This window comes from Rhyacophila brunnea, unplaced genomic scaffold, assembly GCF_057557595.1.
Source record: "Rhyacophila brunnea isolate RB1 unplaced genomic scaffold, BYU_Rbru_1.0 scaffold_6, whole genome shotgun sequence".
NCBI classification, from domain to species: domain Eukaryota; kingdom Metazoa; phylum Arthropoda; class Insecta; order Trichoptera; family Rhyacophilidae; genus Rhyacophila; species Rhyacophila brunnea.
Genome location: NW_028233276.1, coordinates 38,642,520 through 38,664,312, shown reverse-complemented (window position 1 = coordinate 38,664,312; position 21,793 = coordinate 38,642,520). Strand labels below are relative to the sequence as shown.

At 33.7% G+C, this 21,793-nt stretch overlaps 1 protein-coding gene across 1 annotated transcript in view; it reads left to right on the top strand.

Annotated features, from left to right (window-relative positions):
* Dhc93AB (Dynein heavy chain at 93AB) overlaps positions 1 to 21,793 on the top strand; it is a 114,902-nt gene that overhangs the window by 35,089 nt on the left and 58,020 nt on the right. The window contains exons 18-32 of the mRNA XM_085957035.1: positions 587 to 745; positions 989 to 1,162; positions 1,844 to 1,989; positions 2,524 to 2,650; positions 5,171 to 5,200; positions 5,888 to 6,133; positions 7,350 to 7,574; positions 9,696 to 9,922; positions 10,422 to 10,557; positions 11,388 to 11,800; positions 12,640 to 12,775; positions 12,924 to 13,058; positions 13,489 to 13,619; positions 18,572 to 18,905; positions 20,199 to 20,911. Of these exons, the coding sequence (XP_085813161.1) occupies positions 587 to 745; positions 989 to 1,162; positions 1,844 to 1,989; positions 2,524 to 2,650; positions 5,171 to 5,200; positions 5,888 to 6,133; positions 7,350 to 7,574; positions 9,696 to 9,922; positions 10,422 to 10,557; positions 11,388 to 11,800; positions 12,640 to 12,775; positions 12,924 to 13,058; positions 13,489 to 13,619; positions 18,572 to 18,905; positions 20,199 to 20,911 (3,332 nt within the window). The remainder of the gene's footprint in view (positions 1 to 586; positions 746 to 988; positions 1,163 to 1,843; positions 1,990 to 2,523; positions 2,651 to 5,170; positions 5,201 to 5,887; positions 6,134 to 7,349; positions 7,575 to 9,695; positions 9,923 to 10,421; positions 10,558 to 11,387; positions 11,801 to 12,639; positions 12,776 to 12,923; positions 13,059 to 13,488; positions 13,620 to 18,571; positions 18,906 to 20,198; positions 20,912 to 21,793) is intronic.

Below are 21,793 nucleotides of genomic sequence, written 5' to 3'. Positions count from 1 at the left end.
ATGAATCAGGATTTTCTGCATTGAGTGTTATGAAATCCAAATTTCTAAATAGACTGCAGCCAGAAGAAGACGTGTCTAATATAACACCAAACTTTGATGACCTCTCAAAGCTTATCCAAAGCCTAGGATTACATTAATAGGATCAAAATGTTGTTTACCAAAACTGTATTTAGTATTATTAAAATAAAATATATTTTTTGTCAGTATGTACTTTAATTTATTTTATTTTGGGTCGCGAACCAAAAATTATTGCCCTAAATTGGGTCGCAGATCAAAAGGGTTAAGAAACGCTGCTATATACCTACAAATAGTGCTGCTATATATATGCTTCATCTGGTAAGAATATTTTGAAAAATAGTACCATTCGATAAATACTTTTGAGTATTGAATAACAATAAATAATTAATATATTATGTAACTGGATATGCTGATACACAGATATAGAACTGGGTTTCCGATTTTTGTGTTGGTGGAACTGAACCTCATTCAATTTTTTCACTCAAACCGAACCCGGAACCGAACCTTTAAAAAATAGGTCATTCTAACAGCTGTAGGTATTTAAAAGACTTTTAATTTGACCGAACAGGAGCTTCCAGAGCAATGGATTAATACAAAGAAACTGGCGATGACTGTTAAACAACAGGTGGCGCCGCTTCAAGCCTGCGAAGTTACCTGCATCAGAACTAAAATTATAACATTCGACTTCAATGTAAATTTCTACAGGGAGGTTTTCAAAAAATATGAGGTTAGTATTAGATTGAACAATATATTATTGAACATTACGGCTTACGTAATTCACCAAACATTTTAGTTAGGTAAGTATCTATTATAATCTTAACCCACAAAAGTACATACAAATTTATCAATAAGAATGTTTACTATTATAAAATTTATCTATCACTTGGTTTCCACCACATAAAAATGGAAAATACACGCCATCTTTTATTAGGACTGTTTATTAATAATTATCATTCTTTTGATTATCTAGTTTTTCAAATACGAATGTGAAGGCCCATATCTAGTCCTGGATAAAACTAATAATGAAATACTATTAAGGGAACAAGAAATGAAGAATATCCAGGAGTCTGGCTCGCTATTTGAAGTCACTGTTCCAGAATTTAAGCTCATCAAGCAATGCCGGAAAGAACTCAGATTACTCAAGGTGATAATGAAAATGCTTTATGGATTTACTTAGATAATTGTTTTAACATATTATATAACAATCTACAATATACACTCAAAACAATCACAAGCATCTTTAGTGCCCAGCCTACTCAAAATTAGATTCCAAGCTCGATGATCCTACGCTGCTAAATAGCTATCTTGAACACCGATTCGCTTAGTATTTACACTGACACCATCAATCAGCCCACCAAAATCTCGGATGCCCAATTCATCGGCGCACATTAAACTTACCACATGCTGCCGACTTAATTTTTCATACTGTTTGTATAGGATGTTTGTACATATTGGGTGCAACTTACTACAGTAATACTCGAGTCCGAAGTTTCTGCAACCACTGAGTGATCTCCCCCCCCACACATAATATACCTACCGTGCCTAGAGACTCATCGCTATGACATGAGCAGTGAATACTTGTGTTGTAGTGCAGCTGTGATTTTTTATAGCCACAAGTGGACTCTCAGGGTTTTCACAAAACACCTTGCATGGTCCATATCTACGGAAGTCTTCTGATTGAGATATTACGAAGGTGACGCTCACGTTCTTGTACAATGTACAATGCTACAATAGATAATTGTAATTAAAACACTCAAAATATTATTACATAAATAATTCTATTATACCTAAGTACTTAATCTTAGTTAATTCAACCGGTTTTTAGCATCTTTGGGATTATGCCCATATAGTTCAGGCAAGTATTGAAGATTGGAAAACAACACCGTGGAGAAAAATTGACGTTGAAAATATGGACATAGAATGTAAGAAGTTTGCCAAGGAAATCAGAATGATGGACAAGGAAATGCGCAGGTGATCAAATTTATAATTACGATATCATAATACTAATTTAATAGATAAAATACAAATATGAATTAATCTGCACCTGGGAATTGCAGTCATGATTTTATGTGGATGAAAACTTCTCTTTGCAGCAAATTTATGTGGCACTAATAGCGAATCCTGCAAGATTATGCACTCCATATTATAATCATGAACACTTTCACTAGTTTATACTGATCAATACTTTATTACTGATCAATATAGGCTTTAGGAATATTAAGATTACATTAAATTTGTTATATTATGTCAAACAGTGACAAGAGAAGAAACAAAAAAGCTAAGATTTGAATAAAAAAAAACAAAATAGCATCATATCCTTCAGAGCGGTGTTGCCAACTTTAATAGAACTATCATAGACACAGGAGTCTATGTTTTTTTCACCAATAATTTATTATTTTTTAAATTACCTACCTAACTCTAATTGTAAAATTATAAATATTTTGAAGTATATGTAAGAAATTTCATTGTCAAAATATAGATATGGCATGGCTATTTGTTTTACAGTTGGGATACATACACGAATCTCGAAGCTACTGTGAAGAACATGCTGACTTCATTACGAGCTGTGGGCGAATTACAAAATCCGGCGATTAGGGAGCGCCATTGGGACCAGCTGATGAGGAGCACTAAGGTAAACACCGGACAATTGACTTCCCGGCCGTTTTTTTTTCTGACACTAATCAATTATGAAAATATTGAATTTATATTAATACAATCTCTTCTTAAAAGAAACTAAAACATCATTGTCTTCTCCTCAACATATTATATTAACATACAGTATTAACAGCAAACATGGTAAAAACATTTTTTTTATATTTTCGGTACCTACTTCAAGTGACTGACTAGTCGGGAGCCTAATACTACAAGGATCTAAGTGTCCATTTTTTCACAAAACAAACCTAACAATGAAGTAGTCTAAGGTGCCTCATTATTACTTTTGTTTCGCCAAAAACAAACACTTAGAACCTTGTAGTTTTGCAATCCCTTAGTGGCAAAAGGGTATATCTACAAAATGTTTTTAGCTTTTGAATGTGCAATTAAAAGTCCTGTTCTTCTTCTTAATATTCTTATAATAAATAATAATATCGTCCCTATACAGGCAGACTTTCTCAAGTTCTATTCATTTTAAAACTAAGTACCTACTTTACAAGATTATTGTTTGACAAGTTTTCAAGTATAAAGTTATACCTACTTACTTTAATCTTAATTTTGAGAAATGTTTGTTGATAAGTTTGATGATGAAAAATTTTGAAATAACATGATAAACTCAAAATCTTTCGGATTAGCTGGAAATCATTCTGATGGTCGACTTCTAATAGGCAATGGTACAACAAGAAGAAGATTGTGAAAAAATGCCGCTTGATAATCTGGCTTATCTGGACAATAATATATTGCAATTTTCAATAGACAGTACAATTTTTTTATGATTGCATGAAAATATTTTTGTAGATAAACCCAACTGACACTACAATAAATTGACTTATTTTTAGCATGACTCTTTTAGAATTTATTAAATGGTTGTACATGTGTATGTAATAAAATTAATCAAACAAACTGAATATTACAATAATTGGAAGCAAAACGAGCAGGCGTTGTGTTACTTTAACATAGATAATAATATGTGTCTTAGAAAAATGAAACACTTTCAATACATTGTATATAATAAGCAAATAAACTCACACTTGGATGTGGCACATTATATTACATTTGTCAAACAGGACACGAATTCGGATTGGCATGTGCTGTAAATACATATATTGGTATGAGAAGTTTAATTACTTAATTAAATGTTAGCCGTTATTAGTGTTATCACAGCATGTGAATGAAATGCTTGGCTTAAAAAGAGAGAAACAGGTAACCTTACCATTTCTTTATGTCTTTTATAAATTCACCAATCTGGAATGTTTTCATTCATCATCCATTATTCATTGCTTTAACCCCTACTATATTTACATATACATATATATTATAATGTTTGTATTGGTTGATTGAGAAAATGAGATCATGAAAATCGATGGGGTAACGTTCCCCCTTTCTTAGCAGGATACTTTACCCAAAAACTGCAGCTGCAGTTTAATGATACCGATGTATTTGTCATCTGCTGTCTTCATTATCCAGTGGCGGAACTACATTACGCAAGACCTCAGAAAGCAATGGAAGGGGGGGGCGGATTTTTCATATCTCTGAGATACCTTTTTTGTAATCTTTACCGTCTATTCTAATCTATTTCCAGATTTTGTAGATGCCCTACAGAATCTACAAAATGAACGAGGGTCTCAATTTCCGCAGCAAACTCTTGTAATTAACTCATTTTTACGACACTGCTGTCACTTGGTTATCACTGATAGGACAGGAAGCAGCCATTTGCTTTATTTCTACAGACATGTCGCTGTACGCAGTGATGTCATATTATGACGTTTACATTTTTATGACATTAACTAATAACTGGATCAACCACCATTTAGCTTGAGTGACGTTGCGATATTTATTTTATGCATCCATATGACTCTATGTATGTGGGCTACCTTTAGTGTGTATACAACGGAGTATATATGTTGATATAATATAGGTCAAACGTTGCAAATGCTGTGCTTGCAGACGTCCAAGTGCTCGTGAAGCAATTGTGTCATTCTATTTCCCTTAGACCCGTTTCATACAGGACACCTGTGTGGCACCACTGGTGTAGCGATATTTCGAATTTACATATCAATGAACGCGACACTCGTCGTCTGAACGCGTCCATTCTGTTATGTGTAAATGCGGCCGCTCGCCACGCAGGTGGCGCCGCACAAGTCTCCCGTGTGAAATGGCTCTTACATCTTTTAAAATTCTGATCAAAAGTTACAACTTCTTAGACAACTTTTCATAAATTTGTTCCATGTAATTGCAGTGAATTACAGTAAACAATTTGGCACAATTTTGTTTAGTTGTATAGATTAATAAAATGAGTGCAATTTCAAGCTTTTTAGTTGACAAAATTATAAATGAAACTATTCAATTTTTCTTATAGTATCTGGGGTGGGCTTAGAAGTTCCGCTACTGTCATTATCATCTTCATTGTGTAATAATTCATCATTGAATTACTTTAATAATTCATAAAATAAATGCAAATATTGTAAATAAATCATGGCTTGTTTTATTTGTTCCGCAGAGTTTAGCTGAATTGCCAAAGGAACTCACTGTAAGTATAAAACACTCACTCGAAAGGCACAATTAGGTGAAAAATGTATATAAAATGCAATGAAATTATTATTATTTAGATGTTATTCACCAATACTCCCTACTTGCCTCCTTTACAAAATAATGGTAAAACTAAACGGTTTGAAACCGAATGTGTTCTTCTCTTGTCTCATTTATTAGGAACATAAGTTTATGCTTTTTTGAACACACTCTAATAATACATTTTAATAAATCTCACATTATTAAACAACCTAACATTACAATAAACAAAAACTCATAAGCATCAAATTTAATAGAATAAACATTTTTGTCACCCACGGTGTTTGTAGAGCGGCTGTCTGAAGACATCGATGATGGGCTCAAAATGGAGTCGGTAAAAATCCATGTTGTTTCTTCAATGTGTGTTGAGTCAACCACTTTCGCTCTATCACGGAGCATAAAAGTATATAAAAATTTTATAAGGATTGTTTGATAGCCATCCGCTCATATCTTTGAGTCCAGCCCTTGATACACATTGTTTTAAAAATAGGAACATCCAAATTTTAACCATCCATTGAGGTTTAAGCCCACAACATATTAATCAGAAGCCTGGTGCATTGGCTTTTCCTCCAATGCGAGTAGCAGGAAGGTATATTTTTTTTATTTTCCATTAGCAGATAGCATATTAATATACATTTAAATGTTTAAGGTGAGAATTGTTATGGATACGAGCACAACTCTAGCCGATTTATTAGCTCTGAATCTTCATGAGTGTGAAGAGGAAGTTAAAAATATAGTTGATAAAGCCGTGAAAGAGATGTCAATGGAGAAAGTACTGCGGGACTTGAATCAAACGTGGAGTAACATGGAGTTTGAACAGGAGCTACATCCACGAACAAGCTCTAATTTATTGAGGGCTAGTGAAAAGCTCATTGAGACGCTTGAAGAGAATCAAGTGAGTATGGGTACTTGAACTATAATTGAAGGAAGAATATCAAGTAACTGTTAATTAATAGTATTTTTATAATGGCAAGACCTTACTGGTGGTCTAGTGGGGGTGCAGAGTGCATAGTCATTGACCCAGACCCTTTATCCTTGCCGATGCATAGTCCGGCACTTTTACAAACAGTTATCATTAATACACGAACTTTCCCCTCAAATTGAACCAACAAACAAAGAGGAAATTATTTGATGACATCGGAATGTTACAAATTACAAATAAAAAGCAAATGAAGTACAATCGAATCAGACCATTTTGTATCTTATTCATACAAAAATAAATACATAGCTTCATGCTAACATGTCAAATTTTATTATAAGTATTGAAATTAAACACACTTCAAATACAGTCGAACTTGCTTATTACGATCACGGAAATAGCGAGATCTCGGATTTAATGAGGAAACATTCGTTGACATTTTAGTTTATGATTTTCTCCATAGATTTATTCACTTTTATAACGAGCTACTTCTCGGGTATACCGAGCAAAACTGTTAATGTGTCGATCATTTAAAAACAACATTTTCGACCCTGAGCAATAAAATCCGACCGGGCAGTTAACTAGACCGATGACGCCGGGATCGGATTACGTTTATGACACTAGTTAAGTGTTTAAGTACCTAATTGGTGTTTTCGCCAAAAACATTGAAAAAGTATCGACGCATATGGTTGAAATTGCATGTAAGAAATCCACGCTTTGTGAAGTCAGTAGGTGCCTACCAGCGCCGGCGGCTCAGCACTTCATTACAATAAACAACTTCTTTTATGAATGACATGCTTGTTTCGGGGTTTTTTACGATGGTTTTCAGATTTTTTATGATCTATGCTTAAATAGAACGTGGCGCCAAAAATTTTATATAACGATATAACGAGTAATGCTTATAACGAGCAAATTCAGTCGGTCCCATCTTCCTCGTAATAACCAAGTTCGACTGTATATGAGTGTATCTATCATTTCTTGCACAATAATTAAAGCCGCCAAAATAAATCAACTGATGATCTCAAAAACACCAAAATTATATTAAATGTCAATGCTAATGGTACCATAAATTTATGAACATGTTATATCAATGAATGACAGTTTCCGATCACTTTGGTCTAGTTTGGTCAGACTTTGTGATGAGGGAATCGAATTCATACCAGAAATCTGTCTTATCTTTGTTTTATTCCAGGTACAACTACAAAATCTCATTACGTCGAAATTCATCGCCCACTTCCTGCAAGAAGTTTCAGAATGGCAAAACAAGTTGTGCGTTGCAGACCAAGTGATCACAGTTTGGTTTGAAGTCCAGCGCACATGGTTGCATTTGGAGAGCATTTTCATGAGTTCCCAAGACATCCGGAAGCAGCTCCCTGAAGATTCAGATAGATTCGATAAGATTGACAAAGAATTTAAAGTAAACTGTTGATTTTATATTGAAAAAAAAATATTTTTATTAAAGATACTATATTACCATTATGAAGTAAGATATGGGAGATCGTATCAAAATATAGCCTTTTGTTTCATAACATTTATTCACCTTGTAATTTTAAACCACTTATAAATATATTTAATATTTTTAAATGGACGTGGGTGTATGAACCAGTTGGATTTACAGTAAAATAAAATAGAACAAAATAATTCGAACTACTCGTATAAGAAACCATAAGGAAAGTGACGCCAGATGAGGTTAATAATCATCATGAGTATTGGTCCGGTATTGCCAACAGCATGTGGGAAGTTGCTACCCCAACTTGCCGTGTAACTTTATCTATTGTTCTAAATTTGAGGTGGATTGACCACTCCAATTATTCCTGAATTTGTTAGACTACAGTATGACTTATGTATTCTTACCAATCTCTGAACTGATGCTCCGAAACGAAACAACCCTGACGTGGCTTTGCTGATTCGATCATACGTGAAGATCGATGATGACAATGTTGTAAGGATTGAAGGTTCCGAGTCATAAAAACGCAACAACAGGTTGTATAGAGCAGTGCTCCGCAACCTTTTCCCACCCACGGCACACCAAAGGTCTTCCCAGAATTCCGCGGCACACCACACGTAAAACAATTTATACACCAAAACATGGACCCCACATCCTGAAGGGGGACCCCAGGCCAAGATCTTTGGCGGGCCCCCCTACCTATAGCTAAGGTTGAAGACAGCGTGATACTCTAAAATAGCATTTTTAAAATAGTGTTCGAGGTAAAATTAATGGTATTGATTTTATGTTTAGCAATTTTTCGTATGGTTATATTATATTAATATAATTACGGTTATTTGTCGGGTTAGGAATAATTATTTGTCGAGTATTGACACAATAATAATAAATTGTATCCTACTTTTTTTTTAAATATTAATACTAGCGTAGTAAAATAGCACCGCAGGCGACTATTTTTGCCTCGAAAATGGGAGCTGAACTGCGATAGTTTCGTCGGAAATCCGAGGATATTTTTTATTAACCGAAATCCAGAAAATAACCAATGGAACATTGGCGAAGTTCAGTTTTAGCGTCCTGTCATTTATCAATTCAACAAATTCCTCTCGAATTTATAGGAAAAGCGCTTCTATAGAATTTTCGGCATTGGTTGCAAAAGGGTTTCGTATCCAGTCGCATTGATTGTATGAAAGTACTGATGAAATTTCTTTTGCAGCAAAGCTAAATGTTTTTGAGATTGATTGCTTGTTTTCAATGGTGATCTGGTAGTTCCTTTGGAATATTTGTAGAGATCCTTGTGTTAACTTCTTCTGCCAAATTTCGAGTTTATTTTTAAATTCTGCTAATTTATCAGAGCACGTCAATATATTTTCATTCTGACCATGCATTGTTTTATTAAGTTCATGCAGGTGCTCAAATATATTACCAGCCATGTACGCTTTGGCTATTGCACCGCGGCACACCTAGCATCGTCTCACGGCACACCGGTTGCGGAGCACTGGTATAGAGAACGGCGAGATTTATTTACGAGGTTGTTACAAATTACAGCATGTTAAAATTGACAATATTTGATTAAAATATTATGAAGGACTTTATATATACATTAATGGCTAAATGATTCTACTCAACTTTGATGTCGAAAGATGTCAAAGGGTGACTATAAAATTATCTTATGGGCTAGATATTGCTATGTCTCGTCGTTAACCCTGCTAATATTTCTATGAGTTTGCTCGATAATGATTCCGACCTCTTTAGAGTTCTGTGGAATTAGATCCGTAGGGTATAACACATTTTGGCGGTGTTAGTACTTTATAGTGTTGTTAAAGGCAAAATTTATGATAAAACCACTTATTCCCACAACACATCATGTGTCACACTACACTACTCAGGAACAGGAGGAAATAAGGACTTCATTGAGAGTAGAATGTAATAATTGTTGGTATCAATGCATGTGTTACGGGAAATAACTATATCGATTCGTTTTAAAAATATCCAAAATAAATTATGGCATTGTATCTAAAGAAAACCTAAACATTTTTAATGTAAAATGATCAAATTATGATGATTTATAGAACAATGACTTATCTTATGTTGTAGATAATGACGGAAGATATGTCGAAAACTCCAAACGTGGTCAAGGGAACCAACAAAGAAGGACTCGTTGCGCAACTCGGTGTTCTACAAAAAGAATTGACCTTATGCGAGAAAGCTTTGGCTGAATATTTGGAAACGAAGCGCTTAGCATTTCCTCGGTTCTATTTTGTCTCGTCGGCTGATTTACTAGATGTCCTTTCCAACGCCAATCAACCAGAGATGGTTTGCAGGTAAATTTCAATTACATCGGAGATAAATGTATGTTGTAAAATATTGCGTAATATCGCTGTGGTACAGTGCAATATTGGAATGTGAAAGCATACCATTAACATGAGTCTTTGCATAACCATAAGCCTTGCTTTATCATTGGTAGATATTTATATTAGGTTTGCATGTCTACTTCTTGGTTCAAGTTATAATTTACATGTAATTCGCATATTTCATTCATCTGTACAATGCCCAGATGTCTGTTGTCCAGTCGGTGGCATCTAATCGGCAGTGCCAAATCATCCTATATTTACTTTTTTATATATTTTTTTATCATTCTTTAAAAGTGGTAGTGATGTCAATATAAAAAATCAAGTTTTCATACTACGTCCACAAGTTATAAGTCTACTCCGGTTTCCATAACAAATAAACATTTTCAGGTGATTAGTGACTCTATGTTTCTTCAAATAATGCATGTTAATAATTATTATAATAAAATTATCATCACTTTTTTGGTTTCAGGCATTTGACTAAACTATTTGACTCTATGGCCAAATTGAAGTTCCAACCTGATTCAGGATGTACCTCTGCCGAAGGAATGATAGCAAAAGATGGTGAATTGGTTGAATTCTTCGAAAACTGCGATTGTAGCGGAGCTGTAAGTATTCATACCCTAAATATAGAAGATATTATTTATTATTTTTATATTCCATAGGATGAAGAAATTTTATTATACCTAACTAGAGGGTGACTTTAGTGTAGTTGAATTGGTAGCCATGAAAAATAATATTTGGTAACTAGGCACATTGAAACATGGCTGTTATAAACTATTGTTTTTAGCTGTTAATATTTGGCATATCTACATTATTTGGGTAATGTATGTATGGCATATGCGATTTTTATGTTTGTTCATCTAAATAATGATATTTCGAAGTATTCCTACCTATCTACACACAACAATTGTCACGGTCTGTCTTTTCACATGCTACATTATATTATGTATTTAATAATATAATGTGTTAATAACTTAATAATAACTTAGTAATATAATGTGAATGTTTTGGTTTTGGTAAAAGTCAACCATGCTTTGTGTTCAAAATGGTCAATGTATTTAATAATACCATCCATTCATAACGAATTCAAGTTATAGGGCTTATCTTGTCAATATCTGCACATTTAATAATTTATCATATTAATTGATTGGGAGAATTTAATATTGTGTTGCAATTTGACAAAAATTATAGTTATGTTTACTACCAATGAATCTGTAATGCGAAATAACTTACGTAATTAAGTAACCAAAGCAAGACGTTAACAGCTGGCTGCCATTTTTGTTTTTATTTAAAAACAATGGATTTAATGCTGCCAACACAGAATTAAAATTTGTTCATTTTTCTACACTCACCAATCCAAACTTACTAAATACTTCAATAATCAATCGATTTCTTTAGTATGGTATGATTAAACAAAGTTTTTCTAATTCTTCAGGTTGAAATTTGGTTGAACCGTTTGCAAAATGCGATGCGAGAATCAATAAGAAAATACTTCTCAGATGGTTCTTTATCATATGAAGAGAAACCGAGAGAGCAGTGGCTCTTTGACTTCCCGGCCCAAGTTTCCCTATGCGGAACTCAAATCTGGTGGACAACGGAGGTCAATATAGCTTTCTCAAGGCTAGAAGAAGGCTACGATAATGCTTTGAAGGATTATTTCAAGAAGCAAGTAGCCCAATTGAGTACACTTATCACATTGCTTATTGGAGAACTGTCAAAACAGGACAGGCAGAAGATCATGACGATATGTACTATTGATGTCCATTCTCGTGACGTGGTTGGTAAACTTATACAGTCAAAGGTTGAAAGCGGTTCAGCATTTCAATGGCAGTCACAATTACGACACAGGTAAATATTGAAATATTCGTTCACAATTTAAAGTTAGTTACCACCAATATTTACATTAATTATTAAATTTTCTAAATTTCTTAGGAATTAAACTTTTAATCAAAGTTATTTGTTAAAAATTACCACATAATTGTCATTTTTATTACAAAATAAGAAAAATCATTTCATACACACTACCTAATTGTGGGTCACTTAGAAGCAATGACATTATTAATGGACAACGCACTCAGTACAGTAGCTAGCAAGTAAATTCGCGCATAGCGACATTCGCAGATGTATAGGTAGACGTCACATGACGAAATTTAGCAATTTCCATTATGCGATATGACACATCAGGAATTTATAGCAATATCACCTTTATTGTAATGGCATTAGAACAGTGTTTCTAGTATCAATGTTTATTTTAGCGAACGATATTGATATTAAAATATGAATTATCACCTTTATTGTAATGGCATTAGAACAGATTATGCCATTCAGCAGACCCGACAAAAAAGTGAGTGTCATTTTTTTTCCAAATGCTTCGTCCATATTAATGTCATTGCTTAGAAGACACTTAGAGACAGAAGAGAAATACAAGAATCACAGTTGGCTATTACAGCTCTCATACTCAGAGCAATATGAACTTGTATAATGGATAACAAACATTAATATTGGCCCATAAATATGACAGCTTTAATAAAGCATTTTTATCTGTGGTACATTTAAAATATCAATCTGGCATAAACATGCAAAATGCAAAAAAAATCAGTTGGTGTTTTCATCTTGTAGAAAATCATCACTTTTCACCACCCTTTTTATAAATTTCAATAATGTTCTTTTCAAATATTCTTTTCAAGGTGGGATGAAAAAGAAAAACACTGTTTTGCAAATATCTGTGATGCCCAGTTTATATACAGTTACGAGTATCTCGGTAATACTCCGCGCCTCGTTATCACTCCACTCACCGATCGCTGCTATATCACCCTAACTCAGGTAACAATACAATATTCATACTGCATGACCTAGTAGATTATCCTTCTAAGTGTTTCTATATTATAATAGTCCAATAAAAGATAGCTTTACGCTGGGAGTCTAAGCAATCCATAAACTTTAAAAAAATACAATATTCTTTATATTATAGTCACTACATTTGATAATGGGCGGTGGCCCAGCCGGCCCTGCAGGAACAGGAAAAACCGAAACAACCAAAGACTTGGGGAGAGCTTTGGGAATCATGGTCTATGTTTTCAACTGCTCTGAGCAAATGGATTATAAGGTACAAACATATTAAAAAATTGATTTTTGATAAACTAATAAATACAAAGCTTGCCATATGAGGCGTCTAGTTACAAAAAGCGACAGGTCCACAATTCGATATTTGCGGGAAACAACATTTTTATGTATCAAGCTTCAATTATTTGTTTTAACGTGAGATAATTTTTTCGGTTGTATTCCATGTCGAAATTAGAACCAAAGGGCAATTTGTTTCAGCCGATAAACTCTTAAATGTATTAAATATAGGCAAAATAAAATTTGACGTTGCGCTACTTGTACCTCATTTTTTAATTTTTATTTTTACCGGATGCTACAGCATTGGAGACGCCATTTGCAAAATTGAACGTTCAAATGTGGACTTATCGCTTTTTTGAATTAGACGCCTAGAATAATTTTATTTAATATAATTAATTTGTAATTTTTTTTTTTAGTCGTGTGGTAACATTTACAAAGGCCTTGCTCAAACCGGTGCATGGGGATGTTTTGATGAGTTCAACAGGATATCCGTAGAGGTATTGTCTGTTGTTGCAGTACAAGTGAAATCAATTCAAGATGCCATAAGGTTAACTTATTTTATTGATTTAATGCTAACCACCATTTGAAATGCTTAAGGCTATACCTCAGTTGAGGCACGGTCTAAAAAGATCGTGGCTAGGTGATGCGCGGATTGCGGGTCGCGGGTGCAAATGACACATGCCAAACGAAATATAATTTGTCATATAAATCCAAAATGCGTCCATTTAATGTTCTGTTTATTGTTTTATTAGTAACAATAAAATAATATATTCATTGACATGTTTTCTTTATCAAGTAAATGGGTAACGTTTTTAGTCATCTTTACACGATTTAAGAATTAATACCCCCATCGCCATCACGAAACAAATTGACATGTTCCCAACTCGACGTTCTCTCTTCGAATGGCAGCGAGTCCAAAATTTCGTCGCGCCTATAATTGAAAATTATTTGCCGTTTCACTGATGTATCGCCTTAAGAGCATACATCAGTGAAATGGCAAATAATTTTCAACAATAGGTGGAACAAACTGAGCACGTCAATTTGTTTTGTAGTTGCGTCAGAGGAATATCACGCATGTACTCGAAAAAGAAAACATGTCAATGAATACATTATTAATATTACTAATATAACAATAAACATAACATTAAATGGACGCATGTTGAATTTTTATGACAAATTATGTTTTGTTCCGCACGCGTCGTTTGCACAATCTGTGCGTCATGTAGTCACGATCTTTTTAGACCATGCCCCAGCTGAAGTATAAGCCTTAATGTAAAAAATCATTCACACAAAAAATTTATTGTTTTATAAAAAATAGTATTGAAAAACATTATTCATAGTTACTTACTTTTTTTTTAACATTACAACAGGCCATGGAGGTGTAGTTGTTATGGGTTGGTTTTATTAAAAGATATTATTAATTATATTTAACGTGTTCTTTTATTCCGATTTATAACACAAAATCACATACAATTATTATTACTGAAGTTTTAATACAAAGTTGAATATTACAAGGTACACAATGCGTCTTTCTTGTGAGACGTCCAGCTGTAGAGTGTTTTGTTATTCTGAAATACTTCTAGGAAGGAAACAATAAATATGATGCAAAAAACTTAAGAAATGACAAGATGCAACATGTTTCAGCCTGTCGAACCCACAGGCTGACAAACTAACGGTACAAATTTGAATGGCACATAACACCTCCCTTCAAAAGAATAAACTTATGGTACACAATTTTTACCATGAGTTTGGTTAAAAGAAATTATAATCATATTAATACATTGGTTTTCGAAAATAGATTTTGTTGTGAACAATAGATTGTGATGTGTGACAAATAGATTTAGAACAATTGAAGTCATATTACATACAGGTATATATATATATATATATTTTTTTTTTACATTTAGAAAAATAATAAAATTCTTAATATTAGTACATATTATAATAAAGTAAATAATAACATAATCCTTTGAATGAGATTATTTGTTGTGAGGGATCTAAATTAGCTTGCTTAATTCTATTTGTGTGAACCTTAACTAACTTATTCTGAACCTTAATTGTAACATTTAACGGACTGTTAACCTTGACAATTTCGTAAGGTCCTTGGAAATTAGGAGATAATTTTTTTGATTTATTTATTTTAGAGGCGTTATTGGTTAAGTATATTTTATCACCGATTTCAAATGTTCTTAATGTTTGTTTAAGGTTATTTCGAGAGATTTTACTTTTCTGACAAGATTCACATTGTTTAATGGAATCTTTGATGTCTTTTTTCATAGTCGTCCATTGGTATTTTAGACGTATGCGATTTAAGGTTCTGTGATATCCGGAATGTTCGTTTATGGGAGACAAATGATATTTTTTAAGTATTTGTGGAATTTCATTGTGATTAGGGTTAGTTATCGTATTTATTTCTGAAGTTATTTCCTTGGATATTGATGTATCATTCGGAATACATTGTGCAATAGATTGTTTTTGACTTGGAAGGGATTCGTGGACTTCATTCAACTTGACATTGAAATTTTGTTTCTCGATGAAGTCATTGTATGAATATGAAGGATTACACGCTGAAGAATTATTTATGAGAACAGTACTTTGATTGTCGATTTGAGACAAAGCGTTAGTATTAGAGTTTGTAAAATCAACGAAACTTTCGTGTTCGTTAAATGGTTCGAGAGTTATTTTATTTGATAAGATATTGACTGACTTAATACTGTTGTTGACGATTGTGGCATATACTTTATTTCCTGGAAGTACCTTTGCAAGAGTACGTGATAAGTATACGTCTGGAAGTATTTGGATATTTGGTATTACACCTTCGTTAATTTCAGGATTTTGAACAACTAATTCTATAAGGGTTTTAGATCTAGGCTTTAAAGTATAAAAAGGATTGATTTTATTGAATATAGGAATAATTTCATCGTGAATATGTAATGTATTTGTTTCGTAGTCAATCTTTGCATTATTATTGACGAAAAAGTCATGACCTAGTAATCCGTCTAAAGGAACATTAGTGACATGGTTTGGAATAATGTGAATAGTATGACGAATTTGCATATATTTTAAAGGAAATGTTAAATTAACTGTTCCGATAGTTTTTACTGGATTCGGAGAGTTATCGATACCTTTGAGCGTGACGAGTTCAGTTTCATTAACAAGTTCGTTTCCATCTAGGGAACTTATTTTTACTAACGAAATGTCGGCACCTGTATCAATCAATAATTTTAGATTTTTTTTTTCTGTATATGGAAATTCAACATACGATGTATTTGGTTCTAATGAAAATATTCTGCCTGAATGCTTCGCACGTACCGGGAGGAGGCAGGTCTCCTGGAGTGCTGGGAGTTGATAATTTTGAGAATTTTGTGAATATTGCGAATTTTGCGGAGATTGATGGAAAGAAACATTTTGATTTGTTTGATTAGTTTGAAGCTGAGAAGGATTCGAATTATTTTTAAAACGATTATTGTACTGTCGTTTTCTGCACTCTTCGATTAAGTGTCCTGATTTTTTGCAATACCTGCACACTTTGTTTACTGAAGTTTTGAACTGATTTATGTTTTGATTATTGTAATTGAAATGATGCGACTGATTATGATAATTATTTTTAGAGTTTATGTGCATACCTTTGAAATCATTTAAAATCTTATCCTCGTCTATAGCCACGTTTGCTGCTTCTGTTAATGTTGTTGGTTTAGACAATCGAACTACCATAGACGTTTGAGGATGGATTCCTAGCATGAAAGTATTTAGAGCGCTATCCTCAATTTGTTTAATGCGACCTTTTAACTCGTCGTCATCCTTATGTAATAGTCTAATTGCGTTGATGAGGTTATTTCTGCAATTCTCTACACACTGAATAAATTTGATAATAGGTTCTTTATAATCCTGTTTGCAATTTCTGAGTTCTAATTCTAATTGTGATGTATGTTTATTTTCACCGTAAGTAGTATTTAGAAAAGATTTGAAATATTCATAAGATTCAAATTTATAATTTGAAATTGTATATTTGGCATTACCTACTACGCAGTGAATCATGTATTTTAACAGGACGGGTTTCAATTCATTCGGACATATCTCAAAAGCTGTATCACAGTCATTAAGAAATAGATAAAGATTTTTCTTTTCTCCATCGAAGGTTGAAATAAATTTCATCAAGGTATCTAAACTTAGTGACAACATTGTATTATTGTAGTGATTGATAATTTTCATATAAATGAATGAATAATTAATTTACCGTTCTGTTGTGGAGAATAAATACCTACACTTTACACTGTCACTGTTACATACACTAAGCACTTGACACTCGGAGATTATGTCTTGATGATATTGGAGATTTGAAGACTTGGAGACTTGAAGATCTGATGGACGCTTGAAGAATATGAAGCTGTAGCTTGAAGATTATGAAGCTGTAGCTTGAGAATATGAAGCTGGAGCTTGAAGATTTGAAGTTGGAGCTTGTAGAATTGGAGTTGGTGCTTGAAGAATTCGAGATTTGAGTTTGACGAATTCGAGATTGGAGTTTGAAGAATTGGAGATTATTCGTCGAATTCAGGAATTTGAAGATATTTGAAGACTCTTGATTTAATGATTTTGAAGATTTAGGAGAATATACAACTTTATATTATTAATTAGATTTTTAATTTCCGTTCGTTTTTCACAACGATGTACTTTAAAAAAACAATTAGTTTATACGTAATATTATTATGTGTTTTATTTTTAGGATTCTTGCTATTTTTAAAGAATTTGAATTCACCGTTAATTTATTTCACGTTATTTAGCTTTATCCACACTTCCTGACACCAATTTTATGTTATGGGTTGGTTTTATTAAAAGATATTATTAATTATATTTAACGTTTTCTTTTATTCCGATTTATAACACAAAATCACATACAATTATTATTACTGAAGTTTTAATACAAAGTTGAATATTACAAGGTACACAATGCGTCTTTCTTGTGAGACGTCCAGCTGTAGAGTGTTTTGTTATTCTGAAATACTTCTAGGAAGGAAACAATAAATATGATGCAAAAAACTTAAGAAATGACAAGATGCAACATGTTTCAGCCTGTCGAACCCACAGGCTGACAAACTAACGGTACAAATTTGAATGGCACATAACATAGTACCTAGTGAAATACATCACAAAAACACCCAAATATTGTGATCACTCTGAAACCCCTGGAATTAGAATCCATTGCCTTACGCTTTGGAATATTATGAGGTCTGCCATTAATTATAACATCTATAATAGATATAAAGTCATTATTTTCATTGAGTTTGTTGAATTTGACTTAAAGACCATGGGTATAGAAAACTGTAGGGATGCAGCTTTGAACAGACCTGAATGGATGCAGATGCCAGAGCAGAGCAAGACCTATATAGGGTCGTAGCGCCAAGAAGAAGAAGAAGAATATAGTTTTTGTGTTTTTAGCCCGATTTAATAACACACTAAAGCTTAAAATAAATATCTAATATTTTTCGCATAATTTTGCAGAGACAAGAAAAAAGAATTCAACTTCATGGGTGAACAAATAGCAATGGTAGCCTCTGTCGGTATATTCATCACAATGAATCCAGGATATGCGGGCAGGACCGAGCTACCAGAAAATCTAAAAGCTCTCTTCAGGCCGTGCGCTATGTGCGTTCCCGACTTTGAACTGATTTGTGAAATCATGTTGGTGGCGGAAGGTTTCCAAGATGCCAGGGTATTGGCTAGAAAGTTTATCACGCTGTATACACTGTGTAAGGAATTGCTATCAAAACAAGATCATTATGATTGGGGATTACGAGCTATAAAATCTGTCCTGGTGGTAGCCGGTTCTCTAAAGGTACCTATATAATATTATGAACATTATTTAGATTTAATCTAAATCTGCAAATATTGCCATGATGAACGCTAAAACTTGTGTTTGATATAAATAAATGGTGGATCCCCTTTTGTGGACTGTATGAAGGTTGGTTGAGGATTTGGGTGTTGGTGAGGGACAGCGGAAGCAAAGGTGTGTCCAGGCACTGACCTTTGATGTTAAACTGGTCCGGACTGCTGGTTTTTGGGGCACTAATCTGACTCCCGGGTCCTGCACGGACACACTTATTACTGATTTTTATGTATAGCACTCTCACTTTTATCTGAATTAAGAGGAACTTTCTTTATATGGATGATGACACTCAGTGGGTAATGAATTTATGATGGTGCATGGGGGTCTTTATTCAACGCGGTTGAACCGTCACTTCTGAGTTCTGAGAATGGAGTTCGTACTGAGAGTCCACGAATTGAATTATGGCGCGCACAACGGCCAAACTGCATTGGAGTCTTGACGCGATCGTGGTCTTGATTTAAACGACCCGTAATTGCGTTGAGCACCTGGACTTGCGACAATATTTGGATTAGAGGTAGGAGGGAAATATTAGGATGAGGGCGACCATAATTAGCACAACCAAATGGTATTGTTTTATTAAAACACATTGACTGCTGACTAGATAATAATTATATCGTTACGCGCAGCGCGTCTTTAGCGTCCAATGTATTAATTACTATTTTCATTACCTCAAAACATTTTTTTATTTTTTTATATTTTATTGTATAAATATAACTATAAATGCCTATAACAGGACAGACTGAGTCAATAATTGGAGACGTATGTCTCTCTAAAAGGTGTCTGTATGCAACTACAAAAATTTTACAGGAGAAATAAAACACACTAATAAATAAATAACAAAAATTTCAGTGATGTATAGTCATATTTTTAATCATTGAGATTAGTTTAGAATAAATTGTTTTCCTCTTTCCTGTGAGATTTAGTTTTTGCATATAGACCCCTTTTAGAGGGATACCTTTAATTGTTCATAGATAAGAAGCAAGATACTCTGAACCGTCATTATTTAGAATATTTAGATGAACAATCACAAAAATTGCATATTATGTCATATCTACATAGTATCTACTGATATGTCAACACAGCAGCTGCTAATGGTCATGGCTATAAGCATTAGTTTATAGCCGCCATGTGTTACGCCATACAGAATGTCAATTTTCATTTGGCTACTAATTCAACTAGGTACACTATGAATATGCCGAATTACCGTCAGATGTCGTACTAAAAGTTTCATTTTATTTTTAGCGCGGTGATCCTGGAAGACCAGAAGAAGAAGTTTTAATGAGAGCTCTGCGCGATTTCAATATCCCAAAGATTGTCACGGATGACATGCCAATATTTATGGGTCTCATTGGTGATCTATTCCCGGCATTAGAAGTGCCAAGAAAACGTGACTTGGACTTTGAGAGGACGGTCAAACAGGCTGCATTAGATTTATCACTACAACCAGAGGACAACTTCATTCTCAAAGTGGTCCAGTTGGAAGAATTACTTGAAGTGCGTCATTCGGTATTTATCGTCGGAAACGCAGGCACTGGTAAAACACAAGTTTGGAAAACATTATTTAGAACATATCAGAATATTAAAAAGAAGCCAATCTACAATGATTTGAATCCCAAGGCAGTTACAAATGATGAATTGTTTGGAATTATTAATCCGGCGACTCGTGAATGGAAAGACGGTTTGTTTTCTGTCATCATGAGGGAGCAAGCAAACCTCAGCGGTGATCATCCCAAATGGATGGTCCTGGATGGTGACATTGATCCTATGTGGATAGAGTCTCTGAATACTGTCATGGATGACAACAAAGTGTTAACTCTCGCGAGTAACGAAAGAATTGCTCTGACACCGGTCATGAGACTTTTGTTTGAGATATCTAATCTGAGAACTGCTACACCTGCCACTGTGTCTCGTGCCGGTATATTGTACATTAATCCTCAAGACTTGGGTTGGAATCCGTAAGTCATAGTGTTCTTAACAATATGTTATTTTTTTAATTGGATTTAATATATTATATTTTTTAATTTCTATTCAAGACCATTTTATCGACCCAATGTCAAAAGTATTTTTTTTTTTCATATTTTTTCCTGATGGGTAAGACTTTAAGTTTTAAGGTTAAGAAAAAAACAACTTGTAAAAAAATGGCTCCCTTAACAAGTGACTATTTCACATAACGAGTGACGCGGAAAGGGGAAGTCCCCTCTTCACGTCACTGACTTGTGTGCCGGGATATTTTGCGCCAATGTGTCAGTCTTTGTTTAGCACTCGTTCTGCTAGCATGTTAGTGTCGCTTGTGATCAAACATTTTTCCAAACTTGTGTAATGTGTGCAATAGGAGAAATGCTGATAGCATGGGAAACTGCTGCGTCATATATTGAGAAGCATCAACTTAATAAGGCGGTGACTATGAGCGCTACAAATTTATTCAATGATAATGCTGTGGTGTTACGTTTTCACTAAATTTTGAAGTGTCGGCAAAACCAAATGTCTCTAGACTGCTTTCTAGTAAAAAAGAATTCATTATTGTCATAAATTCATAAATAAATATATACACATAGGTACATATTTTCTTCGATTAAATGTTCCAAATAAAAAAATTGATTAATTTTTTTGGCATGGAACGCATTATCGTATTTTACATTAATTTATAGGAGAAAAATTGTTTCGCTGATCGAGTGTTTCATATTACGAGTAAGATTCTGGAACGAATTATGCTCAATATGAGAGGTTCCACTGTAGGTATATGTATGTTGAAGCTTAAATAATAATTTTAAACTTTAAATTACTCCCAAATATAAGGTCATAATATAGAAAAACTAAAGTAATCCAAGCAACCTCCC